We start from the raw sequence: 15,696 nt of genomic DNA, 5'->3' as shown, positions 1-15,696 counted from the left end.
CCTCACGGGACAAGATAGAGTGGCCTAGCCTTGCCTGGGGCCAGGTCTTCCTCTGGACTGCCCAGGCACTGGAGCCGACCTTTGCTTGAACTGGTTCAAGTTGGGGTTCTCTCTCTTAGGACATCAAGATTTCTGGCTCTTGGACAAACCAAAGCAGGGAGCAGTAACTTCTACAAGGACACTACAGCCCTTCACCACCTCTTCCACCACTGTAAAAAAGAGAGCGCTCAATCAACATGACCTCAGGCTTCTCCAAATTCTAGATGGCATCACCTCCCCACACACGGGGACGCCCATTCCCATGAGGCCTGGGCAGACCCGTGCACAGCCGGTGGTCAGGAGAGGACCTCCCTCCTAAGCGCACCTTCCAAGTCTGAAAAGGGGCCCTGGAGACAGAGGAGCCTCCCCTGAGGTCTTCGTGTTCTCAATACTGGCCTCCTTTGGGGGAAACATCTTGGTGGGACAACGCAAGTAGCCACAAAATAAATAAATAAAATAAAGCTTGTCCAACTATTTGTAAGTGGCATCATACCACAGTCCACGCAAAAGCCCTTCTCCCTCCCAGGGAGAGCCCAAGTCAGCAAGGATCGTTTATCCACTGACAATCCCCAGATAGAAGTTTCCAGCTCATGTCTCTCTGGAGCTTCAGGCAGGAATGGACACCTGCATGTCTCCCCCTGAAGCTCAGCATGTCCCCGGGATGGGGTGTCCTTCCCCTGACAAGCCTCTCACCCCCCTTCTCCTGAGTTCTCGGGTACCACCTCTCCCACCCCCGATACCCTAGACCAGCCTCTGGGGTCTCCTGTCACTTCTTCATCCTTCTTCTCTTCCTTGCTGGTCACCTTCAAATCTAGCTGTTCCACCTCCTTCCTCCTGTCCAGGGGCGCCACCCAGCCATTCCCGCTCTCACGACCTGTCCCCCTTCCCTGGGCTTGTGGTGGTCTTGCTAACCCCAGACTTGCCACCACCTGGCCATTTTTCAGATAACTGGAGAGATGTGCCTAGACCAGGGGGTCTCATGTGGGCTGAGCCTGCCCCCAGGGGACACTGGGTGATGTCTGGAGACATCTGTGGTGGTCACGACTGGGGGCTCCTGGCATCAGGGGGGTGGGGGCAGGGATGCTGCTTCGTCACCACACCGTGCTTGGGGTGGCCCCCGCAGAGAGAATGATCTGGGCCCCATGTCAGCAGTGCTCGGGGGGAGACCCTGGTCTATACAAATACGATTGTGCAACTCCCCTGCTATGAGTAGCTACTCACTGCCCTTAGCACCAAATTCAAAATCTCGGCCCTGACTTCCCTCCCCAGGCTCATCACTCACCATCACCCGCTCCCACCACCAGTCACTCCATGTCTGTTCTGCTCCCAAAGAAATTCTGACACTCACTTACACCGTGGATGAACCCTGAAGATGTGATGCTCAGTGAGAGAAGCCAGACACAGAAGGACACATGCTGTCTGATCCCACTCACAGGACGTCCCTGGAGGAGTTGGATCCACTGAGACAGGAAGTAGATGGTGGGGGCCAGGGGCTGGGGACTCTGTTTCATGGGACAGAGTTTCAGTCTGGGAAGACGAGAAAGTTCTGGAGATGGATGGTGGGGATGGTTGTACGACAATGTGTACGTGCTTAATGCCACCGAACCGCACACTTAAAAACGGTTAAGACGGTGCATTTTATGTGGCACACATCTTACCTCCGTAAAATAATTGTTGAGAGACATAAGCACAGAGTGGACAGGGTGGAAGTCTGTGTCTCTCCTTGTGACTGTGGACACAAGAAAGAGGAACATTCGGTGCTGGTAAAATGACTTCACACAAGTAGAAAACAGTGATGCCATGGAGGCAGCAGACCCCCTGGCTGGGAAAGTGATTATAAAGTACCACAGGGATGCACCTGGTTTACAGAAACTTCCAGACTCTCATATATTCCTAAGGACAGAGAAGGGCCTTCCACACCTGTCCCTTACCCTCATCTCCCTGCAAAGTCTTTGCAAACAGTTGGTGCAGAAAACATGTTTGTTTCTTGAGTGAAAAGCTGACACCTCTACCAAAGGAGAAACAGGAGTGTGCTTATTAGCTTTGCAAGAAGTGGACCAAAACCCTCCCAGTAGCAACGTCTCTGGGTTGCTTTATCTTCCATCTAATGTTGAGGCACAAAAAGCAGAAGGTTGGATTGATCCCCTGTTAATTATCTGTCTTCAGTCATAACGTAAAGTCCATTTGAAACCCAACTTTCCCCAAACACCCCTATTTCTAGATTGAAATAAACTTCTCAGCAAGATGTAAAGTCCATTTATTTATTTTTAAATATTTATTTATTTATGTGGCTGTGCTTGGTCTTAGTTGTGGCCCGTGGGATCTAGTTCCCTGACCAGGGATCAAACCCGGATCCCCTGCATTGGGAGCGCAGAGTCTTAGCCACTGGACCACAAGGGAAGTCCCTGTAAAGTCCATTTAGGGTTTTTTAAAAAATAATCAGCTCAGGGCTTCCCTGGTGGCGCAGTGGTTGAGGGTCCGCCTGCCGATGCGGGGGGCGTGGGTTCGTGCCCCGGTCTGAGAAGATCCCACGTGCCGCGGAGCGGCTGGGCCCGTGAGCCATGGCCGCTGAGCCTGCGCGTCCGGAGCCTGTGCTCCGCAACGGGAGAGGTCGCAGCAGTGAGAGGCCCGCGTACCGCAAAAAAAAAAAAAAAAAAAAGTCAGCTCAGACAAATTATTTGGTGTTGGGTAGACCAAAAAACAAACCTGCCTGTTTGGATGTATCTCTCCCCGTTCACTCAGATGTAATGGAGACAGCCCGGCTCGGGCCAGTGGGTGTTTTCCTGAAGAGAGAGGCAAAGGGATGGAAGATTCAAGAAGATCCTACACACCCCTAATCTCAGACGGCAAAATATCTTCTAGAATTTGCTTTATTTTTATTATTTGCAAAGATCGGGGGTGGAATACAAAAGCAGAGTAGAAGGAGGGAAGATAAGAGAAATCAGAGAAAACCGAAGAGGCGATTGCTGGCTCCACACGGAGACCTTGGGCTGAGAGAGCGCCCTTGACAGGTTGAGGACTAATTTATTTTTCTAAAAGCAATGTCGGAGGATAAGTTACCGCCTCAGCTTGAGAGATACGTGAGAACACCCCAGGCAGATCTGAAGAATGACTGTGCAGCAGTAAAGCGAGAGAAAGGAGTAGGCGGGAGATGCTGTCCCCGGTTACAGGAATGACCCGTGAAAGCTTCCAGAAGGATACGGATCCTTCTGGAAGATCTGAAGTGCGGGCCCAGATACAGGGATGGAAAAGGAAAGGGCTGGGGGGAAGGGTGAGGGGGAAGGGATAGTTAGGGAGCTGGGGATTGACATGTACACACTGCTATATTTAAAATCGGGGCTTCCCTGGTGGCGCAGTGGTTGAGAGTCCGCCTGCCAATGCAGGGGACACGGGTTCGAGCCCTGGTCCAGGAAGATCCCACATGCCGTGCAGCAACTAAGCCCGTGCACCACAACTACTGAGCCTGAGCTCTAGAGCCCGCGAGCCACAACTACTGAGCTGGCACGCCACAACTACTGAGCCCACGTGCCACAACTACTGAAGCCCGTGCACCTAGAGCCCGTGCTCCGCCATGAGAAGCCCGCACACCGCAACGAACAGTAGACCCGCTCACTGCAACTAGAAAAATCCTGCACGCAGCAACAAAGACCCAATGCAGCCAAAAATAAATAAATAAATAAATTTACAAAGAAGCAGTATTGATTTCATTAAAAAAAGAAAAATGTTTTTTTTAAAAAAATAAATAAATAAAATGGATAACCCACAAGGACCTACTGTATAGCACAGGGAACTCTGCTCAATATTATGTAACAACCTAAATGGGAAAAGAATTTGAAAAAGAATAGATACACGCATATGTATAACTGAATCACTTTGCTGTACACCTGAAACTAACACAACATTGTTAATCAACTATACTCCAGTATAAAATTAAAAGCTTAAAAAATACAAAAATAAAAAAAATAGAAAAAAGAAAAGAAAAGGAAAGGGCTGTAGAACATATGACTCCAGCACAGAGACTGCAGAACCAGACCGCAAAGGGTCAGCTCTGAGGTCTCCAGCTGAGCCCATGGGTGCAACAGCACCCCGTCCCCCATAACATCCCCCACTGTCAGCTCATGACCTGACTCTCGTCCCAACTAGGCAGTGATGGGGTGACACTGAGCAAGTCACCCCCATATGGGGTGACCAATCAACCCAGGTTGCCCGGGACTCTTCCAATTTTAACCTGGAAATCCGGGTACTTGGTCACCCTACTCCCCCTCTGTCTTCACGTGCCAGAGAGGGTCTGGAGCCATTTGGGGGGGTCCCAAGGAAGGGCTCAGCCAGGGGACCCTGAGACCTGAGCCATAATAGTGAATGAGGCAGTGTCTGTTTCCAGCCTCCTGACGTGCCACGGAGAGTCTCGGTGTAAAGCCAGCGTGTCCTCAATGCCACCCGAACGCCTGCCAGAGTCTGTTTCCAAAGAGAGGGAACCTCAGGTGCAGGGCCTCCAGGGAGGATGCCAGGCCAAGCAGGGGGCGGGGTGATGAGACACTGGCCTCAGGGGACACCGAACACCTCCGTCAACAAGATCAATGGTGGGGGGAGGGATAAACTGAAAGATTGGGATTGACACATACGCACTACTATATATACAACAGATAACTAATGAGGACCTACTGTATAGCGCAGGGAACTCTACTCAATACTCTGTAACAGGCTATACGGGAAAAGAATCTTAAAAAGAGGGGATATATGTATATGTATAACTGATGCACTTTGCTGAACAGCAGAAACTAACACAACATTGTAAATCAACTATACTACAATAAAAAACAAACAAAAAATCAAGATCAATAGTATTTTCTGCAACTTTTTTTTTTTTTTTTTGCGGTACGCGGGCCTCTCTCTGTCGTGGCCTCTCCCGTTGTGGAGCACAGGCTCCGGACGCGCAGGCTCAGCGGCCATGGCTCACGGGCCCAGCCGCTCCGCGGCATGTGGGATCTTCCCGGACCGGAGCACGAACCCCTGTCCCCTGCATCGGCAGGCGGACTCTCAACCACTACGCCACCAGGCAAGCCCCTAGTTTCCTTTTTTTTAAAAAGAAGTTTTTAGGTTTAAAAAGTAGACCACTTCATTAAAAAAAAAAATCAATAAAATGCTCTAAAATTGATTGTGGTGATGGTTGCATATAGCTGTGAATATATCAAAAACCGCTGAATTGGTTTATAGGGGTGAATTTTATGAGATGTGAATTATATCTCAATACAGCTGTCATTTTAAAAATCAAAAGAGGGACTTGCCAGGCAGTCCAGTGGTTAAGACTCTGCGCTTCCACTGCAGGGGGCGTGGGTTCAATCCCTGGTCGGGGGAACTAAGATGCCACATGCCGTGTGGCACAGCCAACGACAACAACAAAAAGTAGACCACTTGAAGGTTAAATAAACATTTTCACAGACTACCTGCAGATATGCGCCTGGCCCCTGTGATCCCATCCGGTCAGTGGTTTTAATAACACCCCTGACACCTCCAAGCTCCAGGCCAGACTTATCTTCCGAATGCCCAACTCAGCCTGGCTTCTGGAACCTCCTTCTGGGTGACCTAAGGTGACTCCCCCAATGACCCCCACCTCCTGGTGCTCACGCCCCTGTGTAATCACCTCCCCTTGACTGTGGTCAGGACTCTGTTTCTAAGCAGTAGGGTATGGGGAATTCCCTGGTGGTCCAGTGGTTAGGGCATTGTGCTTTCACTGTCATGGCCTGGGTTCTATCCCTGGTTGGGGAACTAAGATCCCACAAGCCACGTGGCCGAAAAAAAAAAAAAAAAAGGCAGTAGGATATGGCAGAGGTGATGTGTTGTCACTGTCATGACTAAATTATATATTGTAGGACCCCATCTTAGCAGACTTAAAACCCTCTTGGTGGACTTCCCTGGTGGTCCAGTGGTTAAGACTCTGTGCTCCCAATGCAGAGGTCACAGGTTCGATCCTTGGTCAGGGAAGTTCCGAATGCTGCACCGCGTGGCCAAAAAAACAGAACAAAACAAACAAAAAAAACCCTCCTGGCTGGCCTGGTGAATATGTTGGTTTGCTGGAAGAGGCTGTTTGGGAAGGAACCGTGAATGCCTCTAGGAGCTGAGGGTGCCCACCAGCTGGGCCCCTGGTCATCTGCCAGTAACCTGCACGAGTTTGGAATTGGATCCTTCCCCAGCCCATCTTTCAGATAAGAACACAGCCCAGCCAGCCTTCTGATCACAGCCTTGTGAGACCCTGAGCAGAGCACCTGGCTAAGCCACGCCCAGACTCCTGACCCACAGAGAACAGGAGATAATAAACACGAGCCGTTTCAAGCCACCACACTGGTGGCAATCTGTTACCACAATCCAATAACTGACAGACTTCTCAGATCTGACACATGCCAAACTGGCAGCCCTTCTCAGCCCCTAGAATATCTGTTCCTCCCATAGTTTTCCCCATCTCAGACGGAATTTCCACTTCTATGATCACTCGGACGCCAAAGCCCCAGGGTCATCCTGATGTCTTTCTCACAGTCCCCATCCAATTGGCCTGAAAATGCTGTCAGCTCTTCCTTTGAAATGCACCTAGGATTGGACCACCTGCACTATCTCTACCCTGGGCTAAGCAGAGATCTCCCAGGCCTTATCATAGGGCCAGCTGCTGCCACCAACACGGCAGCCTCAGAGAGCCAGCTGAAACCTGACCCAGGCCACATCCACCTCTGCTCGGACCTCCGCCTGGCTCTCGTTCAGGGCAAAAGCCCCAAGTGACCTGGTCTCACCCACTCTTTGCTGTCTGTCCTTAGCTCCCTCCCTCTGCTCCAGCCATACAGAGACATGACGGCCCTGCCTCAGGGCCTTTGCACCTGCTGTGCCCTCTACCTGATGAGCTTGCCTATACCCTCATGGCTGTCACCTCCACTTCCCCCGCTGCATCCCCGGCTTTGCTGGTTTTCTCCTGAATTGTGCCAGCTGCACTCATGGGGGTATAAGTTAAGATGGTTTCTGCCAAGGTACAGAGCCTGGAGTCCCCTCGAGTCCCTTTGGGAGAAGTGGCTGAGCACTGGAAAGGGAACCAGGGCAAGAACCAGTACAGCCCAATATGTATGGAGAAAGCGAGTCATCTTACTCTGCACCCTGATCTCACAGTTCCTGGGGGTTCTGGTTTGATGACTCCAGCTGGTATATCGTTCCTCAAGAGAATGGAAATGTACCGGGGGAAAAAAAATGCCTTCAGTAAAAATAAGTCAACAAGCATGTTCTACGTGGCAGGCATTTCACTAAACAATATTTACGTGCATTACCTACTTTATGACCACAACCCTCCTACAAGACCAGCTGCATTCTGATGGAAGAGGAAACAGAGGCACACAGGAGCAGGGTCACTTGCCCAAGGTCACGGGATGTGGTGGTTTTAAAGGAGGTCCACAAATTTCTTGCCGCTTTTCTCTTTGGTGGAGCCTAAGTTTCCTTCCTTAGAGTGTGGGCTGGACTTGATTTACTCCTAATGAACAGAAAGTACCAGAAGAAATGGCGTGAGACTCCTGAGTAGGTCATAAAAGGCACAGAGGTTTCCCTCGCCTGCTCTGTGCGGGGCCGGCTGCCATGTAGTGAGAAGCCTCAAACAGCGCCTGGGAGGTCCACATGAGGAGGAGCCACGTGAGGGGGCCTCCTGGAAGCTGCAACTCCTGCTCCCATCAGGCCCTCAGGTGAGGCAGCCTTATGAGGGACCCTCAGCCAGAACCACCACACCCCCCGCAACAGATCACTCCCAAATTCTCACCCAGAGAAACTGACATAATAAATATTTGTCTGAGACTGCTAACTTTGGGGATAATTTGTTATGCAGCAACTGCTAACTAATACACAAGACTCCAGGCCCCAGGACCTTTCTGCCTGGCTTCCCATTTTCCCTCCCAGGAACCACACCCTCTATTCTCAGTGGTCCATCCTGTTCCCTTCTCTTTATTCTCTCCTGCAGCCCACCAAGCGCCCACTGTGAATCTTCCACTTGTCTTTTTTTGTTTTTAATTTTTACTTTATTTTTTTTGGCTGCGTCAGGTCTTAGTTGAGGCACGTGCGATCTCTGTTGAGGCACGCGGGCTCTTCGTTGTGGTGCGCGGGCTTCTCTCTAGTTGTGGTGGTGGGCTTTGTCTTCTCTAGTTGTGGCACACAGGCTACAGGGCACGTGGGCTCTGCAGTTTGCGGCACGCGGGCTCTAGTTGAGGTGTGCGAGCTCAGTAGTTGTGGCGGGCAGGCTCAGTTGCCCTGCGGCATGTGGGATCTTAGTTCCCTGAGCAGGGATTGAACCCACGTCCCCTGCATTGCAAGGCAGATTCTTTACCACTGGACCACAAGGGAAGTTCCTTCCACTTGCCTTTAACGGCCGATTTTATCTAGTCGGTTCAAACAGTGGTTCAGCCTCTCCAAGGGGAAATACAGCACTTGGGATCACTTTTTTCCAAACAGAGTCAACTATCAACTTTAATAAAACCCCAAACTTCATCCCAGCTCTGCTCCTGGCTCCTACACTTCTTCCCCTCCTCACTCTCAACTCTTTGCCCATCTCTCTGTATAAGTTTTTCCTTGCCACTCATCCAAGACAATCACCGTTTTCCATCCCGTATGTCTCTGCTTCTTTGCTTCCATGGTAGCCAACGCTGGTCTATGGAACAGGCATCTCTTGTCTACACTACACCCTCTCCTGTTTCTCCCTATCCTACTTCTCAGGCTCAGATCCAGCCAGGGAACCTCCCCTCCCCCATTGCCCCAACTCCATGAAATCAATCACTCAGCAAGCCTTTAGGAAATTTAATAAGCTTGGCCTTTTTTTTTTTTTTCCTTTTTGTCTGTGGACTTTTTGTTAGGTTTTCATAGGAAGAGGTGTTTGTGAGAGAACTATTTGCGGTGATGATATCTTGTGTTTTTGTAGCTTTTTAACGTGCACAGAGGAAAAGGAGTCAGAGATCCTGGGGGGAGGGGGGTGTGCGGTTGAGGCCAGAAGCTGATAAACACGAGCGATACCCAGGAAAACGGATAAAGACACGTAGATTAAAAAAAGAAACTTCCAATCACTTACAACTTGTAAGTTAAAATTAATACAGGGGGGCTTCCCTGGTGGCACGGTGGTTAAGAATCTGCCTGCCAATGCAGGGGACACAGGTTCGAGCCCTGGTCCAGGAAGATCCCACATGCCGCGGAGCAGCTAAGCCCGTGCGCCACAACTACTGAGCCTGCGTGCCACAATTACTGAGCCCGCGTGCCACAACTACCAAAGCCCATGTGCCTAGAGCCCGTGCTCTGCAACAAGAGAAGCCACTGCAATGAGAAGCCCGCACACCACAACGAAGAGTAGCCCCCGGTCGCTGCAGCTAGAGAGAGCCCGCACAAAACAACGAAGACCCAACGCAGCCAAAACTAAATTAATTAATTAATTAAAAAAAAATTCATACAGGGTCTCCATGCAGTGGGGCATCTCAGATTGGATCCCTGAACAGAAGAGGCGTTAGTGGAAAAACTGGGGAAATCCAGGCCAAGTAGGCTGTGAGTGTTTACGTTCATTTTAATGTCAATTTCTTAGTTTTGATCTATGGTGGCACAAGGTTTGAACACTAGGAGACGCTGGGTGAAGGGTGTACGGGGATCCTCTGCACCACCCTTGCAATGACAATTATTCTGAAATCACTGTTTTTAATTAATAGAGTAAAGCGGGAAAAATGGCAAAGCCTGATGCCGACGCGAGCCAGAGACCCAGAACACGTGACCCTCTGCCTTACTTTTAGAGCCACGCATGTTCAAATAACTGGGGACAGCTGTTTCCCCGTTCTCACTTTTATGTGGATGGGTGCCCGAAACACGAGCAGCTACGAGCAGAAAGTTCATGCCTAAAATCTGTGTGGGCTCACAGCCTCAGGTCAATTAGTTCAGACCTTCCAGCACTCCCATGGGGAGGGGGCCAGCACAATGATCCCCACTTTACAGATGAGGACGCTGAGGCTTGGAGAGACTATCTCCTCTGTCTCTGTCTCTCTCTCCCTCTTTCTCTCCTTTTGTCTCACTGTTTGTCTCTCTGTCTCCCTCCCCCTCCCCCCTCCTCCCTCTTCCACACAGAGTTCTTAGAATTCAGGAACGGCTCCCCCAGGCCCCTGTGGTCCAGGTAAGGCAGGTGAGCCCAGGGACCAAGAGCTCGAAACCCTGCCCCAGGGCAGCAAGACAGATGGCGAGCGGCCACGCCCCAGTTCAGGTCCCAGCTCCCCACGTGCCGGCCACAGACCCCCACGCTCGTCCCGCCGGTTTCTTTCTCCTTCCTCGACTGCAGAAACTGGAAGGAGGCGCCCAGACCTTCGTGTCCTCCTCCAGGAAGGACACACTCACCTGCACGCGGCCTCGGGTCCCTCCCAGGGCCTCTGCCCTGTCACCGACAGCTACGGTACCCCAGCAGACCTTTCTCCGCGCGCAGCTTGTGCCCAGACTTAATCAAAGGTCACCTGGCTTGCCTCTGTTCAAAGACTCCCCGGCTCCACACTTTACACCCTAAACATTCAGAATCCTGCCAAGCGCACACGCTGAACAGCACGCAGATCTCCTGGGGGTGGAGAGCTGCAGGGTCCCCTCTCCAGTCCGTCACCGCGGGCAGATCAGGGGAAACACCTGACGTGCTGTTTGGAGGGACAGGAGGGCTATCTACCACGTCCTGGGGGCTCTCAGGGTCTTCCGTCCCCTTTTCCCAGGCGAGGAAACAGGGAAGGGGTGTCCACACACACACACACACAACCACACACAAAATCATACATGACCTCACAGTGCAATCACGCACACGTGGTCACACACTAGTTACACAGACACACAGCACACACAGAGGCAATGACACCACCCCACACAGCCATACGCAACCCCGCGCCTGTAACCAATCTCACACAATCCATCACAGGCACAATCACTCACACGCCACACCTGCCGCCGGCAGCCAACTCTACGGCCCCTCCCCCATAGGACCCCCAGCCCAGCTTCAGGCCTTGTGACCACACCCTCCCCAAACTGTTACCCCCCAAATCCTTGTCGTGTTTTTACTCACTAGCAAGAGATTGGTTGAGAGAAGCCACAGGGAGGAAAGCAAGGGGCCCCTCACCAGATCCCTGGAAACCTTCTCACCGGCTCTGCGCGCCGTTTCCTGCCGGCCCAGCCCCACCGCGGGTTTAGCCGAGTTCATGGGTGGGAAGGCGGGAAAGCGGCCGTCGGGGTTGGGGAGCCCTCGGGGTGCCAAAAAACGCAGGGTGCCCGGCCGTGTCTACACGGTCTCACACTCTCCGAGGGCGTCTACACAGTCCGACGCGTTTCCCGCACGGGCCGGGCGAACCGAGGCGCTGGGAGAGGGCTGCCGCCTCATTTCGGGGGACCCCGGACTCACCGCGCTCCTCCCGAGGCTGCACCGCGGGCCGGCTCCCTCCGCAAACGACCCGGACTCCAAGAGGCTCAGGGATGGGGCGGGGCTGGGGGCGGCACCGGGTGGGGGAGCCGCCCTCCTCCCCACCCGGGCATCAACCGGGGCTGGGGGTGGCGCCCTCCCCCGCACCCGGACAGCACCGCCTTCGCCAGCTTCCCCTGCCCGCCCCCCCACTACACCCCTTCCCCTGCGCACCTGGGACTCATCCGGGCCGCTCCCAGCTCCCAGAGGCTCTGAAAGGACAACTGGGTGTGGGTCGCCCTGCGCAGGAGCCCAGGTGGGTCCCATCAGCAGAGGGAAGGGAGTGGGCGGGCGGTGCCGCAGGAGCCCCGTGGGGAGATCGGGTTCTGGACCCTTCGGCTTTCTGGAAGCTGCGGGAGGCCGGTGAGGTCCAGGTGGAGGGCATGACCTGGGCAGGTGAGCCCACGTGGTCAGGTGACCTGGGACACAGGGCAGGGGAGGGGTGCCCGGGCCCGGTGGAGCAGATGCTCAGGGTGGGAGACAGCTTGCCGGGAGGAGTGTGCATGCGAATAACTACGGTAGTTTATTAAATGAAATTTAAATTTTTGAACAGTTTCAGGCTTATGGAAAAGTTGTGAAGACAGTACTGAGAGCTCCCACACACCTGGCCCCGGGTCCCCATTCCTGACTACTTACTTTAGCGTGGTACGTGGTCACAATCACCAACAATATTCGTTAAGCCCGTGCTCCTGGGGGCCACCGTCCTCCCTCCCCGAGGCCAGCCGAAGGGCTTTCTAGAACTTCAGAACACCTGAGGGTGACACCCCGTGAGTGCCTTGCCCACGTGGCTGGCAATCCCCACCTCTCCCCGGCCAAGCTCCTAACCTCCTCTCACCTCCCCACCGGAGCCCAAGGCAGCCTCTCCAGTGTCCCTCTGGCTGGACAGTCACCTCCTCCAAGCAACCTTCCATGCTACCTGCCCCCCAAGACAGAGCCGGGGGCCTCTCCCGTGCTGACCCTCGGATGGGCTGCCTTCCCAGACTCACACAGGCATCCCAGGCCTGAGCGACGCCTGGCACACAGGCGTGCAATGAACCAGTGAGTGAATGAGCAGGTGAATGAATGAGAAATGCATAAGATCTGGTCTACTTAGTGAAAGAAAATCACTGGGGCTTCCCTGGTGGCGCAGTGTTTGAGAATCTGCCTGCTAATGCAGGGGACACGGGTTCAAGCCCTGGCCTGGGAAGCCCATGAGCCACAACTACTGAGCCTGCGCGTCTGGAGCCTGTGCTCCGCTACAGGAGAGGCCGCGATAGTGAGAGGCCCGCGCACCGCGATGAAGAGTGGCTCCTGCTTGCCACAACTAGAGAAAGCCCTCGCACAGAAGCGAAGACCCAACACAGCAAAAATAAATAAATAAATAAACTCCTACCCACCCCCAGCATCTTCTTTAAAAAAAAAAAAAAAAAAAAATCACTGTGCTCACAGCATTGGTCCTGTTTGTAGCTCAAACACGAGACGCTGATGGTGATGTGGCGAGTGGCACAGCCTGGCGTGAGCCCGGAGGCGCTGGCCCCAGAGACTCGACCTCTCCGTGTGTGAAGCTGAAACAGGCCAGCACACGGGCCCCCGCCCCACACACAGCCTGTAGTCCTCACCACCTGCGCTCCTGCAGGCCGGGGTCTGGGGCCACCACCTGTTTTTGCTCAGCTGTTTGCTAAGCAAGGGCTTTCCATTTTTGAATTGTTGTAAATGAGAGTATTTTGTGACCTGTGAAAATGACACCAATGCACATTTTGGTGTCCACCAAGTTTTTGGCCACAGTCACGCCTGTCTGCTTACACGTTGTCTGATGCTTCCGGCTACACAGCTGGGTCGACCGGTTGTGACAGTGACCATGTGGCCCCAAAAAGGCCCAAACATTGACCATCTGGCTCTTTACAGAAAGTCCGCAGGCCCTGCTACAGGTGACTCCCTCCGTGGTTCTTAGATCATCACAGACAAGCTAATGGTATCCAAACACAGACAACAGCAGGCTCCGCTACCCTCCCCTCCCCTCACGAGGACCCCAGGCGAGTAAGGACAAGTAGCCACAGGCGGCAAAGCTGAAACCCCACTTGGGCGGCACCAGTGGCCACAGGCTGCGGGTGTGCTCCGGACACCTCCATCCACACAGGAATTCCTGCAGGCTGAAGGCCACCGGGCCCAGCCCGGCCGGCCCACCAAGGGCTTCCCCACAACGCCCCCGAGCCCCGCCCCCCAGCCCCGGCTCACTGCAGCACAGAAAAGGCAAAGACCCAGCCATAAGTATCAAAAGCTGTGTTTAATTATAAGATTCAAACAGAAGCAAGGCAAAAACTGCAAACTGAAACTTCAGGAACTAACAAACATCCTCCTTTGATTTCTTTGACGTTTGTCAAACCAACAAAACAGAAAAAAGAGACTCCGCGCTCTTTACCGACGTACAAAATGGCTTAGAGGAAGGCGCAGTCCCTAGAGGGAGGGCGGAGGTCCGCTCGGGCCTTCCCCCAAGGCTGCCCCGTGGCTGCGCCCTGGTCCCGGCCTCTAAGGCCAGGGGCTCCCGTGGGGCTGGGCAGGTCCAGCTGCTCCAGCCCCGCCCTCCCACCGGATCACCTGTTCTTTTGAGAAACACACAGAAGCAGGTGGGAGACGCCGTCTGTTTTTTTTTAGGAATAAACATCGTTTCTTCCTCGAGAGGCGTGGCTGAGAGGCTGTGAGTCTGGCTGGCGCTGGTATTGTGTGGAATGGACCGTGGTCGCCCCCGCCTGCTGTGTGCAGCGCAGCAGCGCGCAGAGGGACACAGAGCCGGCGTGCGGCGCGGACGGGGTGTTGGGGGGGGGGAGCGGGCCGGGGCCCTGGCGATCAGCAGCCCCGGGTGCCTGTCCGGGCGCCGGCTCTGTCGCCAGGCGGTGACACGGGGGCCGGCGGCATCTCCGTCGTGAGGTTCAGAGAACCCTGTCCGTGAGGTAGAAGACATAACGCCAGTTCCAGAATATCCTCCCGCATTCCAGAAGCTCCCCGTCCCCCGTGCTGGAGTTGGAGGCCGAGGTGCGTGCACTGGATAGGGTGCTGAGAGCGTGCGGGTGCCTGTGGCGAGGGTGGGAGCCGAGTTCCCTTGAGCTGAAAGGCAAGATGGGGCCACCGGCCTGGCACCAGCCCCGCCCCCAAGAGAGGCAGTCCGAAGGGCTCGCACCCCAAGAGGCGACACTACCAGAATTTCAAAAAGTCGTGGCCGTTTATTCAAACTTGGAGGAGCTGGACCACAGGCGCTGGGCGCTTCCGGGCGATGGAAGGGCCGGGCGCAGGGCTCGGCGCTCACCACGGGCCCCCAAGGCTGCGGTGGCGTCCAGTCCAAACCCCTGGGGGCCCTGCTGAGCAAAGGCGCCCCTCCACCAGGAGCCAGAGACCCGCCCTCTCCCGGCCCGGACCCGAAGGGAAGCAGCAGCAGGGCAAGCACCAAACTGGGCGTGTCCGCGGCCAACGGCGGAGGTGACGGCCCCGCCCTTCCCGGGGCACCACCGCCGCAGGAAGCGGGGCGCGCGCGGGGTTGGCCTCAGCCGGCCGGGGGCTTGGCAGCCACGCGAGCTCGGAGCAGGGCTGGGGTCCGGGGTGTGGCCGGGCTGGAGCAGGACGTGCGCATCGGCCAGGCCAGAGCACCAAGTTGGGGGCCGCGCGGGTCCAGTCCCTGGGCGCGGGGGCCGAGTCTGCGCCCTCCCCTAGGCCGAGGGGCCGGGGGCGAGGCCTGCCGGACTCTCGGGCTTCTGTGGGGGCGCGCCGGCCCCGCTCTCCTCGGGCGCGGACGACTCTGGGGGCTGCTCCGCGGGCGGAGGGGACGGGGCCGCTTCTTGGCCGGGAGGCTGCTGGGAGGGGGCTGCGTCGGAGTCCGCCTGGGGCTGCGGGCCGTCCGCAGAGGCCGGCGCCCACGGCGACTGAGGTAGGTCCTTCTGAGGGAGGGAGGAGGCCCGGGTTGGTGGAGCCGCGGGGGCGCTCCGGCCCCAGGAAGGAGCCGCGCTCGCCAACTGGCACCAGCACCGCATCAGGGCCCCAGGAGGGCCCCACCCTGCCTTCTCTGGCCTGCTCTCCCTCCAGAACCTTCCAGAACCAATCCACCCGCTCTGTAGCAAAGCCAACGCCCGCCGGGAGGGAGACCTTTGGGGACGGGGGCACTGAGCCCAGGAAGCCTTCCCGACTCACCGGGTCACAACAGTCACACCACATGTAAAGCGTGTTCACAT

The 15,696-nt window shown here is 54.9% G+C and overlaps 1 protein-coding gene across 8 annotated transcripts in view; it reads right to left on the bottom strand.

Annotated features, from left to right (window-relative positions):
- Positions 1-13,744: 13,744 nt before the first annotated feature.
- The window catches only part of SPPL2B (signal peptide peptidase like 2B), a 44,211-nt gene continuing 42,259 nt past the window's right edge, over positions 13,745-15,696 (bottom strand). For 6 of the 8 annotated variants that reach the window (XM_073803509.1, XM_073803510.1, XM_073803511.1 and 3 more), the window contains one exon: positions 13,745-15,405. In XM_073803509.1, coding sequence (XP_073659610.1) covers positions 15,178-15,405 — 228 coding nt within the window. In that variant the 3' untranslated portion in view covers positions 13,745-15,177. The remainder of the gene's footprint in view (positions 15,406-15,696) is intronic. The other 2 variants (XM_033854862.2, XM_033854863.2) reach the window with 2 other exon arrangements.

Source organism: Tursiops truncatus, chromosome 3 (genome assembly GCF_011762595.2).
Source record: "Tursiops truncatus isolate mTurTru1 chromosome 3, mTurTru1.mat.Y, whole genome shotgun sequence".
In the NCBI taxonomy this organism is placed as follows: Eukaryota; Metazoa; Chordata; class Mammalia; order Artiodactyla; family Delphinidae; genus Tursiops; species Tursiops truncatus.
Note: the sequence above shows the minus strand (reverse complement) of the source record. Positions and strands in the feature narration are given on the sequence as shown.